The sequence below is a fragment of the Condylura cristata genome, unplaced genomic scaffold (genome assembly GCF_000260355.1).
Source record: "Condylura cristata isolate star-nosed mole 26May11 unplaced genomic scaffold, ConCri1.0 scaffold00005, whole genome shotgun sequence".
NCBI lineage: Eukaryota > Metazoa > Chordata > Mammalia > Eulipotyphla > Talpidae > Condylura > Condylura cristata.
The window spans coordinates 4,748,056-4,770,954 of NW_004567106.1; the positions used below are offsets into that span (position 1 = coordinate 4,748,056).

At 36.6% G+C, this 22,899-nt stretch overlaps 1 protein-coding gene across 1 annotated transcript in view; it reads left to right on the plus strand.

The window, feature by feature from the left end:
• The window catches only part of VPS41 (vacuolar protein sorting 41 homolog (S. cerevisiae)), a 186,294-nt gene that overhangs the window by 10,476 nt on the left and 152,919 nt on the right, over positions 1 to 22,899 (plus strand). The window contains exon 2 of the mRNA XM_012720747.1: positions 2,213 to 2,251. Within this exon, the coding sequence (XP_012576201.1) occupies positions 2,213 to 2,251 (39 nt within the window). The remainder of the gene's footprint in view (positions 1 to 2,212; positions 2,252 to 22,899) is intronic.

Sequence of the window (22,899 nt, forward strand, 5' to 3'; positions counted from 1 at the left end):
CCACCAGGGAGGGCCACCATTCACTTTTATGTGTTCTCGTTTGCCTCACTGTAGAGCACTCAGCAAAGGGGCTTAATGAATGATTGAAGCTAAGAAATAAGGCCAATCTAATTCCTGAAATCATTCATGTATTGCTTTGGTGGGATTATGGAGAAAACTGCTTTTGTTAGGCCACTGCTATGTTCAGGAGATTGTGCTGGCGTGGAGGGGAAGTCTGAGCAGGGCCTGGAGAAATGTTTTTGGTTGAGTCAGGCTGCCATGAGAAACTTCTCTGAGTGCCTGGTTTTCCTGGAAGACCTGGTGTCTGAGATCTGCATACTCCTGAGATTCTGACACTGTCTGTTTTCTGGTGAGGAATAAGAGTATCATTTGATTTTGATGTTTTGGATTGAAATTGCTTATGTGTTTGTCTTAATGATAAAAATGAAAGTGGGACATTTGTATTTTTACCTCTTTGCTTATTTGAATGGACTCTAAATAAGGAAATGAAAATTTTCTCAGGTTTATTGTAAATGTTTAGAAAAGAGTAGTCAAGCATCCTTTTAGAGTTCTAGAGTTGGGAAATAGGGACGAATTTAGGTGTGGTTATGGCACAGTTGGGAATCTTGTTTTTGCTAATATTACTAATTCAGTATACAGTGACTCTTGGGGCTGGAAGGCATGTTAGAAGTTACTAAATCCAACCTCTAAATCTCAGTGTATCTTACCTTTGAAATTAAGAAATTTCAAAATACTATGTCTAAGACATTTAGCACTGTGAATAATTGACAACAGATATCAGAATAGTGACTATTAATACTGACTGGAGTGTGTCCAAAAGACAAGGAACAGGATGGTAAGTAGATTAAACCAGGAACTGGGGTTTGTTAATACAGAGGAAAAGCAGTTGAGAAAGGAGGCATGGAAAACAGTTGGAGAACTGCCAAGTAGAATATTTGGATTTTATATGTCTCTTGTTGGTGCTAAGAACAAAAATTACTGTTGGAGAGGTGGAAGCTCCAAATTAGTGACATGATTCTAAGGCTTAGAATTATATTAAGTTAAACAGACTGCATTGAGATATAGAGGAGGTGCTCATGTTCATCAGGCTGATGTAACTACAGTAACATTCTTAATTAGAAGTGACATTCATTCCTATTTTTCAGATGACCTTTGAAGGCAGGATCTGGATTATTCAGTCTTTCCAGAGGCTGCCTGACACCTGCTTGGCTCTTACTGATTTTCAATGAATAAAGTTAAAATGTTTTCAAGCACCAGATTTACATTTGTCCTATTTGTCAATTTGTAATGTGTAATATATGCATCTTTCTTTAAAATGTTCGGGTGGTTTTTTCCTTGAAAAAGACGTCTTGCCCCATTTTTTTTTTGTTTAGTTCTTTATTTCATGGATTGTTGTAAAATGCTTACATTCAGTGTCAGCATATTAGTTGTAACCTTTTATTGCTATTGATATCTATAAGTACGTTAAGTAAATCTTCATTTTGCTGACCTCTTTGAGGATGCGTGGCATCAGCAGATTCTCTCTTCCAGTGGACAGGTGAGAGATTAGCAGGATCAAGTCAATTTTTCCCTTTTTGCTTTGTTTTCTCCAAAGCAGCAAGATTCATTGTCTACCAAGAGGGAAACTGTGTTAAATGGCAGAATTTGTATCCTGCTTAATGATTTAAAGAGTGGATGTAAATTATACAGCTTGTTTGCACAGTGTCTTATCCTTACTTCTGTAAGCGAATTCTTTTGTAAAAGCTGCTTAAGCAAGACAATCATTTTGACTCTGCCAGATTAATAGCACAGTAATTAATAGCATAAGAGCTTTCTGTATAAAAATTGGGTTATAGATAATTTGAAATAGCCTTTTTCTCTTCCCTCCTGAGATAGGTAAGACTGCTTTGCTACACAGATTTCATTTTTTAGGGAAAAACCTTCTTGCCCTCTTGCATGAGAATTCCTGGGGTTATCTTTTAATTTGCATGACCACTGGAGGGAGTCAGCTAGAGGAGTGGGTCCTTGTGACCTGGTAGTAACCCTCTCCATCCTCTGGGGTGAGGAGAGGCTCTAAGGGGCCCTGAGAGCTGGGACATGTGAGTCTTTTAAACTGTAATTGCAAATTACCTTCAATAAAGGGGAGGTGGGAACATGAGAACACTTTACTTTTGCGAATATTTTTAATTTTTTTGTCATCTGTTCTGATTATTTTCCCCTGTATGCTTTGTAGGAAACTGGATCTCTAGAAGAATCCACAGATGATTCTGAGGTAAGATGATAATTTGGAAATCTTGGCATTTCTGGCTGTTTTGTTGTTTGGAACTGGTTCTGCTTGCTACCTGCAGTGTTCTCAGGGGCTGGGTGGTGAAGTAGAGCTGAAGGTGATTGAGTCTGCGGGATGAACATGACTGTGGTCTTTAAAATAGTAAATGGATTTGCTCACAAAATAAGAGGAAAAGGAACAAAAAGTTTTCTCTTGATTCTGTACAGTGTTTTAACTAGAAACATGTTGGCAGTGGGGCCATTAATGCAAACTTTTCTGATTTTTTGACACCTTTAAATGCCTGTTTTAAAAAATAAGCAGAGGTTCTGCAATACTTACTCTTTCTCCATTCTTTTAATAACTGTGATGTGCTCATGGGTTTAATTTCTGAATTATTGAAATTGTGATTTATTTCATAGAATTAAAAGGAAAATACTTTAGAGCTGGTAGGTAGCTGTGTATATTGTATATTAATGAGAAAATGGTAACATATAAGGAAGGACTATTTAAAAAATCTTTTTTCAAGGCTATGAATAAGATATAACACACTGGGGGAGGGGCACAGTGAACTATAATGGAGGACTGTGGGTCCCTTGGTGAGTGTGCAATGGTGACATTTGTCTGAGGAGGTGTGATCCTGTGTGGCTGAGTCACATGCAGTGTTGTGAAACAGTGTGACCTCAATTCAAAAAAGGTCTAATCACTTCTTTACCTTTGGCTAAGATCAAATGAAAAAAGTCTATATCACAAAATAAAGAAATGAAACAATGACATATTGTTAAATTTATAAATGGATTAATAATAATTGCAGTTTTTCCTTTTAATTTTTCACTTAGCTCAGGAATATTAAAAACATACCTAGGATTATCTGCTGGAAATCCATACTGCTGTAATTGTATAATTACAGTTATAATTGTGTACAGTGTAATTGTAGCCATTATAGTCTACAAATTCAGGTTGGTATTGTATATAGTTATATGAATTTTGTTTGCTTTTTCAGGTAGAGAGTAGCTTTAATGTATTACTCAAAAGAACATTATATATTATACCATCATATATTGGTAGGTTAGCTATACAGTTGTGGTTTCTAACATTTTCACTATTAAAGCTCTCTGACAATCTCTTAGTAAATCCTAGTAAGGCATTACTGAGTTTGTTTCTGTATAGGATATAGTACCTGTTGATTTTCAAATAAATATTGAAAAGCATTTCAAGTCACCATTCTTAGTTTTGGAAATTTGTAGTTATCTGAGGACCTCATATTCTTAGAATCACTGGTATTGAATCTTGAGTGTTTAGCCCCATGCAGGAATTTCTGTATAACATGAGGAGGGTGTTGGCAGCTACCTCAGTCTCAGTATTGCCACACATTCTTCAAATACTAAAGGGATCCACAAAGAAAGCATGCATAACCCATTAGTATTACCACAAAATGGTATATTATAAACCTTTCTATAAGTAAGGAAGTGAATATTTGAACTCAGCAGAGCCAGTTCTGGATTGATACTAGAGCCAAGAGTCAAGTGGGAGATTGAATGGAAATGAAGAGGTTAGCTGAAAAATGAATTCAAACTCAAGTCCTCAGACTCTAGGCTTTTTTTTAATAATTTTGCCGTTTAGCTTTAATACTTCCTGCTTGGGCCCATATATCACTATACTTCATATTTACTGTGTCACCCTGGGAATAACACTCAATTCTTCTGTTCTTTAGTTTTCTCATGTGGAAAATGGAGGCTATTGCTTACCTTGTATAGTTGGTGTGAGGAGCTAGGTCAGATTAATGGGTTCAAAACATTTTGCATAGTACCTACCACTTGAAGTACTCTGTGAATACTAGTGATCTTCAGCTTATATTTTAGATGTGGTCCTGGTGGCTCATTTTATACTTTGGTACGTCAGCCTGAGATCTTGGGGAGACTCACCACTGGCTCTTGAAAAGTATCTACTCCCTTTTTTCCTGAGAGTTTTTGGGTCAACAAAGTAGTCAGGCTGGTGATAGGTCAGCCAAGGAATATTTGATTTGCATTCCATTCTTTGGAGAATCACTGTCCGGTTCTAGCATTGATTTTGGTTGACATATTTTTTTTCCTTTCAGGAATTAAGAAATGCTGTGCCACTTCCCTCTGACCTCTGTCATTTCAAAAGAGAAATCAGTTGTGATTTGAATTGGTGGCCTTCCATAAATAATGTGTTATGTTTTCCTAGCTGCTCTCAAGATTTTTTTTTTAGTTTAGTTTTCAGAACTTTAATTATGATGTCTGTTGCCATGAACAGGGGACGGGGGTGAACTCAGCTTTCTTGACTTTGTAAGGGTTGTGTCCTTCACCAAATTTGGAAAGTTTTCAGTCATTATTTCTTTGAATACTTTTTCAGTTCTATGGTCTTCTTCGGGGACTTTGAGGAATGTGATTGTTAGCCCTTTTGGATATTATGCCATAAGTTCATGAGACTGTTGATTTTCTTTAGGCACTTTCTCCTTGTTGTTCAGATAGGATAAATTTTGATGCCCTATCTTCATGTCTGTTGGTTCAGTCCTCTGTCATCTTCACACTATTGAACTACTTCTTTTGGTGAGTGATTTCTTTTGAGTTTTAATCATTCCAGTTCTAGATTTTCCATTTTTAAATGACTTAATGTTTCTCTGTTGAGATATTAGATTGTTTTAAGAGAATTTATATTTGCTTGGTAACATTTTTATACTGACTGCTAAAAATTTCTTGCCAGGTAATTCCAATATCTGATTCATTTTAATATAAGACAGGTTAAAGAATGACAAATCATCAAACACTTCAATATTTTCATGTCTACTTACTATATGCCATGCATAGTGTCAAGTGTTTTAAATGGATTATCTCATTTAATATCGCCGATGGTCCCATTGGAGAGTGTATTAGGCAGGAAAAACTGATTTTACTGCAGCAATAAACTGCTCAAAAATTGTAGTGACTTAATATACCATAGGTTTAATTCGGAGTAGAATCATTAGGAGAGCAAATTGAGACGTTAACAATACAGAAACATCATCATTTTTCCCAGGGTCTTTTGTACATAAGGACATGAAAGAGCCATGCTTTGTGGAGGTTTTTTTTTTTTTTCAATCCTACATACTATACTTTGAACTGGTTCTTGCTGTGTTATTTATTTAGAAGTATATTCTACCTTTTCTTAGAAAGTTTAGTCTGTTTTCCAAAGAACTTTGCAGTAGAAATAGAAATAGCAGAATTAACAAATTATTTAACATTTCAAGATTAAAGTTGCACAGCAAACAGAAGAATAGGGGGAATCTATCAGGCCAAAGATGGATGGCAAGGACAAAGAATAGCACCTATAGAAATTGATAAGCAGTGAGATGTCCTTTGTACTGGGTAAGGGTTCTAGTGACCTTTTGTTATTTCCAAATACAAATTATTTGCTTCACCAAAACTTATTCTGCCTCTAGTGTGTTCACTGAAGCAAAAATAGAATGTAAATTACTTTACTCTGTGCCTGTGCCATGGCACACACACAGAAACAGGATATTTAATTAGTGTGACCTCTGTCTTTATAATTTTTGGTATTATTGTTAGTAAAAATGCTTCCTAAAACAGATAATCCATTTGAAGCTGGCTTACTTCTTGTAAGCAGTATGAATAGGTTAGCTTTATTAATTTTAGTAAAACCAAGTGGATTGACAGCTAAATCTATTTAAAGTAAGTCTTAATGCAGAAATGAAATTTAAGGTGAAGTATAACTTCTAGATATATCAGCCACAGTGAGAGTTCTTTTTCAGTTTTGTTAGAAAGGAAACCAGGGCCCTCCCTGGTAGCACAGCAGGTTAAAGCACAGCACTACAAAGCTAAAGCCACTTTAGCACGAGTTCAATCCCTGGCCCTGGAGGTGACCCGCATGGTGTGGTAGACCTCTCTTGACCCATCCACCACTCTCCTCAGTAGTGTATTTCAGTTAACCTGCCTGTTTTTCTCCCCACTCTGTCTCTGGTGAATCCTCTCACTGCCCCTGCACCTCTGGCCTGTACCCCAGTTCTGTATGCATAAATAAATAAATCTTAAAAAAAAAAAAAAGAAAACCAGTATTTGTGAGAAGCTGAAAGATAGCTTTTTTGTAATCTGAAAATTCATCACACAAAATGCAATGGGTAGAATGTTGTGAATCATTTATTGGAAATTAAATTTATTTATTACATTTATTAATTTTAATAAACAAATTTAAAGCAACCAGTAACTAAACTGATAGTATGTCCTGTCATTAGATTGAATGCCGAGAAAACTGTGCATGGGTTAAAATATTATATCCTTCCAAATAGCCCTTGGATTAAAAATTTGTTCTTTCATTTAATGACCTATTAATATTAACAGGTTCTGCTGATTATGGCATCATTCAGGCATGGATGAACATTTCCTTTGAAGCATATATTATAAAAATTATGTTTGGAAACTGGAAACATTCTAAATGCAAATTAAGATTTGTCAGTTGGTATTTCTGCCATTTGCTAGAGATTGGAAAAATAAATGTGACTCTGGTATGATAATACCAGGTAATTTTAGAATTTATAATTTACTTACCTAGGAGAAAAGTTATATAAGGTTATCCAAGATGGACCAATTTTTCATTTTTTATAATTTAGCAAATATTTCTTGAGTACTATTCTGTTCCAGATGCTAAAATATACCAGTATTTGATAGAAAGTAGATGATACACACTGAAACATACATATTAGGTGGTAATAAATATTGTGGATGAAAAAAAAATGAGTAAGAGGAATGAGTTATGAGGTGCTAGTTTATACTAGATGTTCAGGGAAGTCCTCTGAGAGATAATAAATTGAGTCAGTATATTTGGGGAAAGGGCTCATATATGTAAAAGAGCAAATATATATACTACCTTGAAATGGTATCATGCCATTTTTCAAAGATCTATAACAAAAAGTATTGATGAAATTCATATCTTGAATAGCAAGCTCTTATTGTGTGATGGAGTCATCACACTCTAGGCTTCAAACTATACTACAAAGCCACAGTAATTAAAACAGCAAGGTACTAGAACAAAAACAGACACATAGATGAATGGGATCAAATAGAAAACCCAGAAATAAAAACATACACATGCAGACAGTAATCTTTGACAAAGGAACAAAGAATTTGCAATGGAACAAGGACAGTTTATTCAATAAATGGTGCTGAGAAAACTGGTCCAACACATGCAAAAGAATGAAACTAGACTACTACTTCACACCATGCACAAAAGCCAACTAAAAATGGATAAAAAATTGAATGTAAGACCTGAAACCATAAAATATATAGAAGAAAATACAGGGAAAACACTATATGCCATATATCTCAGTAACATCTTTAAAGACTGACTACCCTGACCCCAAAGCAAAGAAAGTAAAGGAAAACAGAAACAGCTGAGATTATATCAAACTAAAAGCTTCTGTACATTAAGAGAGACATTTATGAAACAAAGGAACAACCTACTGATTGGAGAAAATTTTTGCATGCCAAATAACTGATAAGGGACTGATCACAAAGATCTACAAAGAGCTCACATGACTCAACAAAAATAAATAATCAAATCAAAAAATGGGCAGAAGAGCTAAAATGACACTTCTCCAAAGAGAAACTGCAAATAGCCAACAGGTATATGAAAAAATGTTCAATTTCCCTTATAGTCAGAGAAATGCAAATCAGAGCCACGATGAGATACCATGTCACACAAGTGAGAATGGCACGTATTTAAAAAGACTGACAACAACAAATGTTGGCAAGGATATAGAGAAAAAGGAACTGTCCTACACTGCTGGTGGGAATACAGACTGATACAACCTCTGTGGAAAGCTGTGTGGAAGTTCCTCAAACTACTTAAAAAGGAGTTATCATATGACCTAGCAATTCCACTCCTAGAATCTACCCAAAGAACACAAAAACATTAATGCAAAAGGATACTTGCACCCCATGTTTATTGCAGCACTATTAACAATAGGTAGATATGAAAACAACCCAAATAGTCCAAAACTGATGACTAGATCAAGAAGATGTGGTATATGTACACAATGAAATACTCTTTAGCAATCAAAGAAAATAAACTAATGCCATTCATAGCAACAAGGATGGAGGTGGAGGGGATTATGTTCAGTGAAATAAATCAGAAGGAAAAAGAAAAATATTAGATAGTTTCACTTACAGGAACAATATAGGAGAACCAAATAAGTGATCAGAGAAAAAATAATTATAGCAATAACAATAATAATAAAAAACAAAATTCATAGAACTATAAATCAGAGACATTCTGCAGGGGAAAGGGAAGGAGGGAGAACAAAACAGGAGAAGGAAGAGCACAAGGGCCTATGGTGATGGTACATGGGTGAATTGGTGGTGGGAATTTTCTGGAGAAGAGAAAGCAAATATTGTACAAAAACGAACAGTGAAGTAAAATATATATAAATTAAAGATATTTTAAAAAGATTTACTTATACATACAGAAATAGGCCAGAGCTACAGGGGTGGTGAGAGGCTTCACCAGAGACAGAGTGGGGAGCAAAACAGGCAGATTGGTGAAGTACACTGCTGAGGGGAGCAGCGGGTGGGCCAGGAGAGGTCTGCTGCACCATATGGTCACCTCTCAGGGCTGGGATTGAACTCTTGCTGAAGTAGCTTTAGCTTCTTAGTGTTGTGTTTTAATCCACTCTGTCACCAAGGAGGGCCTAAATTAAATATTTTTCTAAAAGGATAAATGCATAAAAGGTGGTGAAGAAGTGGAAAAGGAGAAGAAAAAAGAAATGGGGTGATAGGATAACCTTACTTCCTTAAGCAAGGCTGGCACAGGTGAGAGGAAATAATATCTAAAAAATAATGGGTGGCCAAGAATATAGAATCTGCAAGTCAGTTTATGGACTTTGCATTTTGCTGTGAGTCTGATTCAGGAAATCACTGCAAGGCCATTGTTTCAGTATAATTGTAACAGGGTGGCCCCAGATAACAGGGTGGTCCCCAGAAAAAGTGGAGGTTCCAGGTTCCCTACTCTACCTAAGGGAGGGTAGACTGATCAGGGAGGAGAAGAAGCTAGAGAGGGGACTGAAGAAGGAAGAAAGCAGGATTAAGAGCATGAAGGAAAAACCAGGAGAAGGCACATGGAACAGAGGAACATGTAAGGAAACTTCTACTGGTTTTTGGTCCTGGACTGGTTGGAACAGATGTGGGTGAGAAACTTATGGGGAGGTTAACAATGACAGTTGTTATCTTAATTTTGACTTTGCTCTTTTCCTTCCAGACTTGTCTGGCTGTTTTTGACTCTTTTCTATAGATTCCTGCTGGCAAGTGCTTTAGAATGTGGCAGACCTTTGTGCCTTACTTTGGGTCAACCTTGTTTTGACTGGACAGTTACCCACGAGGGAATGGATAACCTTGGGTGCTTAATTTAGAAACTAAATTCTTAGTCTTTTCTATATTGCACACTAATTATATTGAAGATCCTTTCCATTAGAGGTCTATATGTTTTGTCTTGATGTGGCAGATGGCAGAACCTATTTACAGCAGACAGGCGTGGGGTTCTGGGCTGCCCCTTTCTCTTGCCCTGTAACAGATTTGGGGACCACGGAGAGACACAGTCATATGTGTCTAGTCAACCCCATGAGGAAAGTTAACCTCCGTATGACACTGGGTAAGAACTGATGTGGTTTTTGGTTTCTCTAGTGTGTTTGTTTCAGATGTAAATTTGCTGTGTTTTTTTTTTTTTTTTTAACTGGCTTGAGTCTTATGGAAATTCTGTGTGTATATGTACAATCTGCTAAGAGGTTTGTTTTTGTGGAAATTTTTCTGTGTAGCAGTTTTACTCAAAAGATGGTAGTACATTGGACCATGTGCCCAGATCAAAGAAACCCAGAAGTTTTTGTTCTTTTGGGCTTCTCCTAACACCCAGTTAGAAAATCACCCTGGATTCTGTTTGGAAAACAACTGTTGGGTGGGGAACAAGTAGGACACAGAAAGATTAATTATGAGGCTCTAACCTAGAATATTTAGGGTATTTATTTATTTTGGGAAAACTGGTGAATTTTCTGACTAGGATGAGAGGATGTAAGTGAAAGGGAGGAATCATAGGTGAGCAAATAGAAAGATGAAGCTCTTATTAAGTGGTTGGTAGAGGAATCTGGTTGGAGCTGGATTTGGTGCTCAGCATGAGGAGGTAGAGGGGGTAGATCAGAAGTTCTACATTGGGCTTAAGTAGGAGCATCCACATGGAAATGTAAGTGGGTAGGTGATGTGTGGGCTGGAGACGAAAGTCTGTGAGTCAGCATTTTGATGATGTTTAAAACCGTGAAACTCAATGAGGTAGATTAATAAGAGACTTATTGTCTGGTCCTCACAGCTACTACAGGGTTTTAGAGATCTGGTAGATGAAGAGAAATAGCAAAAGAGACTGAGAAGGAGCAGCCAATGAATAGGAAGAGAACCAAGCAGCATCCTAGAAGCCAAGGAACAATTGTGTATTAGAGCAGACCTTGACCCACTGTACCAAAAGCTGCTGAGGGGAGGGATAGAATGAGATATGGGATTTCCCTTGGCTTGACTGGACCATTGGTACTTCTGATAAGAATATGACTGGTCCCTGGTGGTGGTGGTGTGGGGGGTGACTCTTCTTTCAACAAACAAACAAACAAAACACCCAAAATGGTGATATCTAGTTTATAAAGATAATGTATGTTTAGCACTTTTCCTGTCATTAGAACGGTTTTTAATGAATGTACTGCTACTGGTCTTTTGTTATTTTTGTCCTGTTCTGTGCCAGGCACTTAACATGAAGCAGGGACCCAGTTCCCAATACCAAGTAGTGCTGCTTTTGAGGAAAAAAATAAATTGATTTCTGTAGTCCTCACAATAGTTAAGGTGAAGTTGGCATCATGTCCTTAAATTGGAAATAGTGAAAAAAGGACTTTGAGAGGACCCTTTGCAAATATATTACCCTGTCATGACTCAACTAGAGAATTGCTTTATTCCCCTCTGTATCCTCAAGTTGGTTTTAGTAAGAGCTTTTTTTTTTAGCTTTGGGTTTGTGTTGGGGGCATTCAGCTCTAGAACCTACCATCATTTTTTCTCCTCTCTGATCATTCATTAGTCTCAGTAACTGGTGAAATAGTGGTAGGCAGTTAATGGTTTCCCAAAGCTATCTACATCTTAAAACTTTAAGCCAGTACATGACAGAGGAAATTGGGGTTGCGAATGCAATCGGCTAAGTTAGGGAATCTCTTCTTGTTTTTCTAGATGGTACTAGGGCTCTTTACCAATGCACAAGGGAGGTAGATAGAGTCAGAGTGATGTAAATGAAGAACTTGACCACCATTGCTTACTTTGCAGGCAGAACAGGGAGAGTTCCCACAGCCGAAGACTGCGGGGAAATGGATTCTGTTAACATGTTGATTTAGCCCAGTGAGATCTGTGTTGGAATGTAAGACAATAAATTTTTGTTGTTTCAAGCCACAGAGTTTATGGTAATTTGTTACAACAGTGATGGGAAACTAATACAGTAAATGACGTGATTGGACAATGTTGTTCCCTTGGCGCTTTTCATTAGATTTTATTTCTCAGGGTTTTGGGAGTAAAATATAGCCAGCAAAAGAAAACATACAGAAAATAGTTGTAATAAAACTGCCAACACTTTCGGAGCTATATTTATAACAATGAATGTATGTAGTGTCTCAATTGTTCAAGAATGTTTAAATGACAATTGTATTTGACAATTAAGGCCTGATTCTACACTGTTAGGACTTTAAGGCAGTTCTTTCTCTGCAGATTCAAGAAGTGCTGTAACAAATCTAAAACCACATAGATTTATTTTAGTCCGTGAAGTATTTCAATTTTAGTGCAGTCATCTTAAAATAGAGGTTCACAGGCATCCATATCATCATAATTCTTTAGAGTGTGAGTATTTTCTCCAAATATCTCAGTGGATTAAGTAAATCTCACGAATTAATATCAGTAGGTTAGGGAGTGGGGACATGTCTGATAAAGCTTGAGTTTTAGTCTGTTATCATTGGCTTTATCAGTGATTAGACATTTTTGAGGTATTTGGCCAGGGACAGCCTACTTTTGGTCTTTTACAAGGGACCAAGAGAAGCTGTTGGCTTAGTAAGTAGGAGACTATAGCATTTCCTTTTATTTTTCAATTAACAAGATTAACACTTAGATATGTCTGGATAATGTGATAGAAGGGAGAATATGAGCTATATAGTTTAAACTTAGGGCTACTATAGAAAAAAAGAGGCATTTTAAGTAACTGGCATTCACCAGATACCAGATACTGGGCATACATTTATTATATTTAATTCTAGTAACAATTCGATAATTAAATGAAGCAAGTGAGGTTTTAAGTAACTTACTTAGTGATTAGGGCTTCATGTAGATATAAGAAAACTTTATCTTAGTTTATTTTGTCACTTGGCCACTTGTTTATGAATTCTAGTAGGTTTTTGGATAATTTTCTCTCCTTTCCCCCTTTTTAAATTGCATCAGTCAACTTTGCCAAGATTTTGATCATCCTTATTTCTATTCTTTTTTTTTTTAAGATTTATTTATGTATACACATAGACCTGGGGTACAGGCCAGAGATGCAGGGGTGGTCAGAGGCCTCACCAGAGACAGAGTGGGGTGTAGAATAGGCAGATTGAAGAAGTATACCGCTGAGGGGAGCAGCTGGTGAGACAGGAGAGGTCTGCCCCACCTTGTATCACCTCTGGGGCGTGGATTGAACTCGCATTGAAGCAGCTACAGCTAGCTTGCAGTGCTGTGTTCTTACCAGTTGGACCACCAGAGAGGGCCTATTTCTTAACAGCAGCTCCTCAAATTTTCTTTTTATTTGAATACTTCTTGAAAAGTATTATTTTAGGGTGGGAACTTGTGCCATGAGTCTTCTGAACCCTTGAAAAATGAAAATCTGCACTTTAGGCAGGTGGAGGACAAATTCTCTAGAGGGGAAGAGTGTGGGAGTGAAGATTGCTGCCCAGTCCTTAACCATGAATGCACTGGACTGTGGCTGCTGATTTCTGTAGTGAATGGGGCAGCAAACCCCCAGTGGGGAGGGGAGCTCTAAATTTAAACTTCATCTTCTGGATGATTTCAGTTCTTGGGTTTCCCATCTGGGCGTGTTAAGTTCTGGAATCCTTCATTCTTCTCATTTTTATAATGTTTTCCCATCTGACTTGGGAGAAGGGGTCAGCAGCCCATGCAAGCTGTCTTGGCAGGGTTCTCTAGAGAACTAGGGCCCATTGGTTTAGGACCTGAGAGACAGAGAGAAAGATCAGGTTCCATGAAACATCTATAGGATTTGAGAACCAATAAGGTCTGAGAGAGAGAAAAGTATTTACTACAAGGAGCTGGCTCATGGGATTATAGAACTGACAGGTCCCAAGACGTGCAGGGAGAGTCAGCAGACAGAGACCTCAAAATGAACTGAGGTTTCAGTTCAGATCCCATTGTAGGAAAACAGCCACCTATTTTTGAAGACAAATTAGAAGAGCTCCCTGAATTGGAAGGGAGTCAGTGCTTTTGTTCTATCCAGATATGTTCTGCTAACTAGATGGGGCCCTCACACATGGGGGAGGACAATCTTCCTTAATCAGTCTTCCATTTTAAATGTTAATCTCAGCCCAAAACACATTCCCAGAAAAACCCAGTGATAGTGGTAGACCATATGCCTGGGCACCACGTGGCAAAAAGTTCATTTTCATAAGCTCTAAGTTTTTGTTCTTACCATTGAGTCTATGTCTTACTGTAAGTCCACACTAATGACAATATAATTTACTACATTTTCTTTTAGCATGGCCAAAGCTTCTAAATGGGTTTTGGAAAAAAAAAAAAAAAAAAAGGTAGTAAGAGGTTATCTATGAATTGTTTCCTGTTGATGAGAATGGCTTTCTTCCTCCATTGGGGACGTGTAATATTTACATTTGAATGCTGGTGATCAGGCTTCACTGTTTAGGGTAGAAACTTCTTTTCTTTTTATTTACTGAATGCTTTAAAATTTTTATTTTAAAGTTTCTTTTCCCTTATAAATCAGAAATAATTGTTGAACTTTGTAAATGCTGTTTCATTGTCAATAAGGGACTATAGCTTTTTTTTTTTTTTTACCTCAAGTGATAAAATCAGATTTCTCAGTACCCAGTCATTATATTTCTGAAATATTAGACCTCAAAAGTTTCTCTTAATATGTGCTGTTTTTGATTTATGATATGTAGCTTAGATTTTGTACATTTAAATTCTTAAATAAAATGACTGAATTATATACACACATGAATGTACTTTTAGTATACATACTTTTTTTGATGTACTCTTTGGGATTTTTGAAATAAAGATTTTGCTGCCTTTTCAATAATTGTGAAGTTTGTGGTATTTTCTCTGTGATAGGATAGTTTACATAACTTAAATTTTTTATTGAATGTTTTCAATAGGACTTGCAGGCCAGGTACTTTTCTGTGGGAGCTAAGTAGTTCTCTAATGAATTTCCTATTTACTTGTCTTTACAAAGTACTAGACCTGGGACTTAAACATTATATGGATTTTTGGTTTATTAATACATTTTCATATTTTTACTTTCCTTAGTGTTCACTGATTCCCTGCAACACCCACCTTTTCCTCCCAGTGTTCAGTTGGTTATTCATCACTCACAGACACACCTTCTCCTCCTCAAGATATGCTGCCAGCTTCCTGGAGTTGCAGTCTCTGCCAGTAGCAGAAAGATGCGTAGGCAGATGGTGGATCAGGCTGATTGTGCAGGAGTGAAGAACCAGTGGGTCATTTCCATCCTGAGAATAGGTCCTCAGGGTGGGTGTCTTGGTGTGGAGGTACAGGCACCCAGCCATTTGCGCAGAGGGTTAGTGGAAGAGCAAAATGCATCTTTCTACTTTTTATTGGTTTAGGTTTTCACAAAACAAAGTACGGTGCACCATGAATTCTAATTCAGATGCAGTATATGCATAACAGTTTCAGTGTGTGTTGCTACTGTGGGCTTTTGTCCCTATTTCTTTATGGAACATTTTGAGAAAGTATCAAAGGGTTTGATAGGAGTGACCCACAACAGGTTTTTGCAACCTGTCATATGGAATGTGCAATTAAAAGATGCTGGAGAGACTTAATTTCTCTGAAATATAAAATAATCTCAATCATTCTTTTTCACATTAAAATAAAGATATAAATGATAAATAAATGTAGATTTTTTTTCATGGAAATTGAGTTTCAGGTCTTCTAATTGCTACAACTAGTTACAAGAGGAGAGAGGGATCTCCCTGGTGGCCTAGGGTTTAAGTCTCAGCGTTATCACCACTGCAGCCTGCCTTTGGTTCAATCCCAGGCAGGCCAGAGAGCCAACCCAAATCACTCCTGTCTCGCCCACTGCTCCCCTGGGCAGTATATTTCAGTAGATCTGCTCCCCACTCTGTCTCTGTTGAATCTTCTCTCCCCTCCCTCAGCCTACACGTCACAAAAGAAAAAGGAGCTGAGGGAGCTTCATTCCCTTGTATTTATGACTAATTCTATACTATTTCAGAATAGTCACCTTCTTCCCTCTGTTTTGTGCTTCCCACCGCCCTCCGTATCTGTAAAATAACACATAGTTGAAATGATCTCTGAGTTTCATTTTGACTGGTATTCGATTATTTGGATTTTCTTTTGTGAAAATCTAAATGAGAATGTGTTGGTAAAGCTTCTTACTAAACTCAGTTTGCTATTACTGTGTACTTTTGTTTTCACTGGTCTTTATTAGGTACCCACAGTTTTGTTAGGTGAAGTTCAGAACAATGAAAGGTATAAACCCTGCTTCTTGTGATCACCAAGGGATATTGGGACGAAAGGAAAAGAGGGTTATGTTGGCTTTAGTGGCGGAAATTGTCCACCTGAATGGCATATCTTGAAGATTGGTAAGGTTATTCCATATGGCTGGAAGGAAATGAAAAGCTTATTTGCTTTTCTCATTTTTCCCCCTCCTCTATATATTCTTATCGCTTTCCCAATATAAAATAAATGATGGGAGTTGATCCTGTTTATGGTATGTGGCTTAGGGCATGGGGACTTTCACCTTATTTTTTTCCTCTTTGAATTGAACATGAAATTCTGATACTTCGGGGCAAAGGAGAGACCGGGGTTTATGAAGACTGCATATCTTGTGAATCTTAAGTAGAGCTCTTCAATTATTAGAGGCTCAACTTTTTCTCAGTTTTCTAGTCAAAGTGTTACGGTAAGGAAAGCAGCTTTGAGAGATAAAAATCTTAGTTCAGTTGATAAGAATTTTGAAGAGGATGTTGAACAATGGCTTTAAAAATAGTAGTTATTTCTAGAATCAATATACTGTATGTTTATTTTAGAAAATTTACAAAGTATTGGCAATTGCTCACAATAGTGATTTTTATTTTCAACCTTCTCTATTCATCACAACGGCTCTGTTACGTAGATCTCCCATCCTGCAGGCAAAGAAACTGAAGCCTAGGAAGGTTACTATTTTGCTGTTTATTCTTATGATTTTCTCCCTAACTATGTATAGAAATATTGTCAATAAATTTTGGATTGTACAAAGCAGGTTTCATGGCCTTCTTTTTCACATAATAAGACATTTGAGAATTTTTTTGCTGTGTTATGAAGAAGTCTTAGAAAACAACTTTTAATGTCTATAATGTTTAGCCTTGTGAGATTTCTCAATCTGGGTACTTGGTATTTTTGCCTGGATCAATTTTTGTTCTGGAGATATTTGCATAGGTGTTGATAATCATTTCTGCCTCTACCCACAAGATACCAGTAGCATCTTCTGCCCAGGTCAGTTGAGACAACAAAGATGTCTCCAGATAGTGCCAAATAAATGTTCTGGAATGTGTCTGGGAGTTGGGGGGGGGATCATCTTCAGTTTAGGGTGTTGATTTAAGCATGTATATTTTATGCTTTTAAGGATAGCATGGATATTAGTAGGTTTATCTGAATTTTCTATCTATATGAAAAACTAGACCCCTATCATCTAGATTACATTTATCAGTTTATAATTTCAGCCAGTTTTTTTTTGTTAATATACATCTTACCAGTAATAGCAATATTGCTTGAAAATAAAAAAAAAATTAAATGACATAATTTGCATTCATATAAGAATGTAATTGCTTATCTGTCACTAGTCTGATGGAAAGGCATCCTGGGAGCTTTGACCACAGTTGTTTTATTGTAGATGAATTCCATTATCTCCTTGTCACTTTCTTAAAAAGTTTGGTCATTGAGGAAGCTGTAATACCTTATGTTATTAATGGAAACTCTGGGCTTGTTTATGTAGTTTTCTTGATACGATTTGACATTTTAGAAGGATAGATAAACCATCTTTCCTACTGGATAGTCATCTTTTTGTGTAAATAAAATCACCTTTGTGTAATGAAACTATAGTCTACAATAATTAATGGTTGTTCCTTCCCTTTCAGGGACATAATATTTCAGAATGGGAGGGACAATGCAAAACAAATTAACAGTCATTAGTCCTTAATTACTTTTTAGTCTTTTACACACAGTTTTTTCTCATAATGGATCTTTTCTATGCTTCTTTGTAGAAAGATAGATAAGGGAGGGCATTTAGAGATGGCCTATATTGTCCTTGTACATTTACTGATAACATTATAATTTCAAATAAATGTATATACACAGTCATATATCGTTCTTGACTGTTACATTTGTTGATAATATGATGTTATAGTGAATAGATTTGTTCTTTAAAATTTGTTAGCTTTGTTTTTTAAACTCAGAAGTGTTTAATAGACCCATAGTATAAGTCCATTTATGTTATTAACAAAATTTTATTTTGTATTTGGTACCGTGTTTTGTTTTATTTTTCTGATTTTTCTGTGCTTTGTCTAGCTTAATTAATAGTAAATCATAAATAGTATATATGGGACTTATGAAGTGAATTACTTTTTGAAGAGAGAATTTTTTTAAAAAAAAATTTGGGGGCCTTCCCTGGTGGCTCAGCAGGTTAAAGCACAGAACTAAGAAGTTTAAGCCACTTCAACATGAGTTCGATTTCCGCATCCCCACCCCCGGAGATGAGACACATGGCGTGGCAAACCTCTCCTGACAGGCCTGTTGCTCCCCTCAGCAGTGTTCTTCATCAGTCAGCCTGTTCTTTTCCCCACTGTCTCTGGTGAATCCTCCCATGGCCCCTGCACCTCTGGCCTTACCCCAGTTCTGTAATGCATAAATTAATAAATCTTAAAAAAAAAAAAAAGAAAGTTTCCAAAATTCAAGTTCTCTGATCCTAGATTTTGATAGCTTTTTCTTATGTTACATTTAAAAGGTTGACTTCCAATTTTGGATATTTCCATTCTCCATAAGATAATTAGAATTCTAAAAAGAATGTTCTAGAGAAGGAAAGTCTTTCTTTTATACTAAAGGATGATTATTGATTTGCTTTTTTTATTACTTGGTGTTTTCACTGTGGAAGTTCAAACTGTGTTTTTATTGTATCTAATCAAACTGTTTCTTATTGTATCTCATTAACTTTAAAAATTAGATATTTATTAAAATATCCCCAGTCAGATGTAATTGATGACATGAGGTCAAGTAAACTACTTATCATATTAAAATTTATAGAGGTTCAAAATTTTTTTTCAAGAGTTTCAGAGGTTCAGCTGAGTCCTTTGGCAAAGTGAAAATGAATTGGACAGAAGCCATCTCTGTAAGGGTGGTATTTTGCCAGCTTAACTTGGACTTTACAATATATCTCACTTCTCCCCATTAGTGTTTCTAGTACTATTTTATTTTCTAAAAAGCAACCAAAGAAAGCAAAACTATATTTAATACAGACATGGTGTCCTTAAATAAAATGTTATGACTTGAGATGATTATGCTGAATGAAATACTGGATGGCTTCACTCACTTGTGGAACATGTATAAACAAAGCAAACAAACTAACAAAACAGCAGAAAAATAACTCATACTATGAGAGATTTGCTACCCGAGAAGGAGAAGAGGGTGGGAGGAATGGGTAGAGGGGGCAGTATGATAACAGTGGATGGCACAGCACGCTCGGGTGTGTATGGCATGCTGGAACTTAAGCTAGTAGTAAAACAGTAGAAATGCAATTTTTTTTCTATTTATTTTTTTAAAAGGTTTATTTACGGGCCCTCCCTGGTGGCTCAGCGGATTAAAGCACAGCACAAAGAAGCTTAAGCCACTTCCACATGAGTTCGATCCCCGCCTGCCCCGGAGGAGATCCACATGGCACTGCAGACCTCTCCTGACCGGCCTGCTGCTCCCCTCAGCAGCGTACTTAGTCGATCTGTCTGTTCTGTACCCAGCTCTGTCTCTGGCGAATCCTCTCACCCTCTGCATCTCTGGCCTGTACCCCAGGTCTGTATGCATAAATAAATAAATCTTTAAAAAAAAAGTTTATTTACTTATGCATACAGACCTGGGGTACAGGCCAGAGGTTCAGGGGCAGTGAGAGGATTCACCAGAGACAGAGTGGGGAGCGGAACAGGCCGACAAAGTGTACTGACAAAGTACACTGCTGATAGAGGCAGTGGGCGGGTCAGGAGAGGGTCTGCCACGTGGGTCACCTCCGGGGCAGGCGAGGATCGAGCTCATGCTTAAGTGGCTTTCACTTCTCAGTGCTGTGCTTTAACCCGCTGTACCACCAGGGAGGGCCCCTTGAAATGCAATTAAAAAAAAAAACCAAACCATAAAATATAACGACATTTCTATTAATTTCCAGTAATCATGTGCTAAGTTTTTTAAAAATAAAAGTCAAATATTCATTTGGACTGTAACAGTGGTTTATAAAATGTACTGATGTATAAAAGATATGAGTAGGCCCTCCCTGGTGGCGCAGCGGGTTAAAGCACTGCACTGAGAAGCTAAAGCCACTTCCGCATGAGTTCGATTCCCGCCTGCCCCGGAGGAGACCACATGGCGTGGCAGACCTCTCCTGACCCGCTCGCTGCTCCCCTCAGCAGTGTACTTCGTCGATCTGCCTGTTCTGCTCCCCACTCTGTCTCTGGTGAAGCCTCTCACCGCCCCTGAGCCTCTGGCCTGTACCCCAGTTCTGTATGTACAAATAAATAAATCTTTAAAAAAAAAAAAAAAGATATGAGTAAAATTAAAACAAGATAAAAAGTTGATGTTATAAAAACCAAGATTTTCATCTACATGATTTTTAAATTTTCAAGTAAAAAGTGTCATATTCTTGTTGGTATAAAAGTCTACTTAGGGGATAGGATTTCCTTCATGAAAATTTATCCCATGGTATTAGTAACAAAATACTAATAGTTTTCCAGGCAGAGATCTTTAATTGTCTTATTCCTCCCAACTCCAAGAGTATTTTTTTTTTTTGCTTTTAAATGCAAAAGAAAAACTGTAATGTGAAATTTATTTTCAGATAGTATCCTGGAGTCTTAAAGGATGATTTAAAGGACATGTCTTTAATTAAAAGTGCTATACACTTAGTGAAAAACCATGTTGCTTGAGGAATTGATTCTTTTTAAAGGAAAGCTGCAAATTTTTCTTGTATGGGTAAATGTCACTCTGTTCATATCTTCGCTTAGCTGCAAGTCAGGACTTGTACTGTTCTACTAGGTTGTCATAGAAACGCAGTTAACTGTCATCTCAACTCAGTCTGTTGATGGTTTTATTTGTAGGTTTGCAAGATTATTAAAATTTAACAAAAATTATTGATTTGCTTTATATTAACACTGGGTTGTTTGCCAAGGAAGTTCAAATCGCACAAAAGCCATCGTTTCTGTTTTAATTTTTTTAGTGAAACTCTATATTTAATCTACTTGACTTTTTAAAATGTGTTTTTATTTAAAATGTTATATACAGTCTGCAGCAGTGGAATAACCTCTGTGAATTGTATTTTTGAATCATTTTCCATTTTCTTTGTTTACAGCAAGCGGAGAAACCTTAAAAATTCACCTTTAGCCTGCTTTTAACTTAACATAAAAGATACCTGTCAGAAAAGCATGAAATGCTACATCAAGTGCCTAATATTGGAGTTTTCGTTTTATTTTATGGTTTTTGAAGCCTAGTACAAATGCTTCAGTGAACTGTGTTGTGAAAGTATTTATTTTTGTATATTTATGTGAGAGAAAATTATTTAGTTTTCACTTATAAGTAAGACAGGCAAACCTTATTTACAATAACTTTATCTAATGGTCCGTGGATGAGTGCATTTATGCAAAATAGTCAAGAGGCTAGAATTAACTTTTCACATTGGATGCACATTTGATGTCCAGACTTGAGCAACATGTGGCATCTTATAAAGAATAGCATTTTGGATTCAGTTTGCATTTAACACATTTACTTCAGGATACATACATCATTGTTGCCATATTTAATGTTAACTTTGTAATGATTTCTGTTTCTTGCTTATAAATACATAAGTAGACTTGTTTGTTGTTTTTATAGTGTCTCTTTTTCTGGGTTCTTTATACATGGTTATTTAGTTTTCATATTTTAACTCACTGCTTTTTGCCACATAACAGTTCCTTGGGCTTGGTTGATTATCACCGGTATCTTTTTTAAACTGGCATATGTCTTTTAAATAACTATGATTATTATACTTCTCTTTTGTTGTTTTTAGTTTTTAAAATTTTTCTTGGAAAATAGGCATACCATTTTATCTTAGTATTCTTACTATATAACCAACAGCTTGTTTATATTTAGAGAAGGGACATTAAGACAGTTCATGATAAACATGGAATATTAGTAGGTTTTTAAAATAACTTCAACTTCATTTATTGCTCTTAAAATTTTATTAATGTTCTTGTTGCTGTCTGTGTGATGGTTTCACCTGATTCTCACCTGTTATTTTTTCTGCTCTCTTTTCCCCCCTCCCACATTCAACTGTGGATGGCCTGTGTGTGACCAATAGAATATTGCAAAAATATCTGTGGGACATGTTTTTGTCTAGGTGTTTACAACATTGCTACTTCTGCTTTGTTCCTCTTGTACCATTCACTCTGGGGGGAAGCCAGCTGCTATGTTCTGAGGATATTCCAGCCCTGCTATGGATAGGGCCATGAGGCAAGGAACTGAAACTTCCTGCTGACAACCAGCACCCACTTGCCAACCATTTGAATGAGCCAGCTTAGAAGCAGATACTTCTAACTCATCAAGCCTTCAAGATGGGTGCAGCCCCAGCTGACATCTTGCTTGCAACCCAGGAGACACTTTGAACCTGAATCACTCAGCTAAACTATCCCTGTACAGATATTTTGTGAAAGAATACAAACCTGTTGTTTAAAATTAGTAAATTTTGGTGTTTACTCTGTTGCAATAGATAGCTAAAACACCTGCTAAATAAACACATTTTAAAACATTTCCTATAGTTTATACTTACAATTATTTATAAGCATAAAATTTATGGAGACTTCTGTTGTGACTTGTCACATCATTTTCCAGGGGGATTGGGTGTGCTCTGTAAGACATTGACTTTAGAGTTCTCTTAACTGATTGTGAATTTTTGCTTTGCCTTCTACTCAGCTATGTGCCTTGATGAAATTGCTTAAAAGTTTGATCATCAGTTTTTACTGAAAATCCATAAAACAAAATAATTAGATTTAACTCTCCATTGTTGTTGTTTTTAAGTCAGGATAAATGAGATAGCTGATGCTAACTATGACATTGTGTTTGGTAGATCTCATCCTTTTCTAT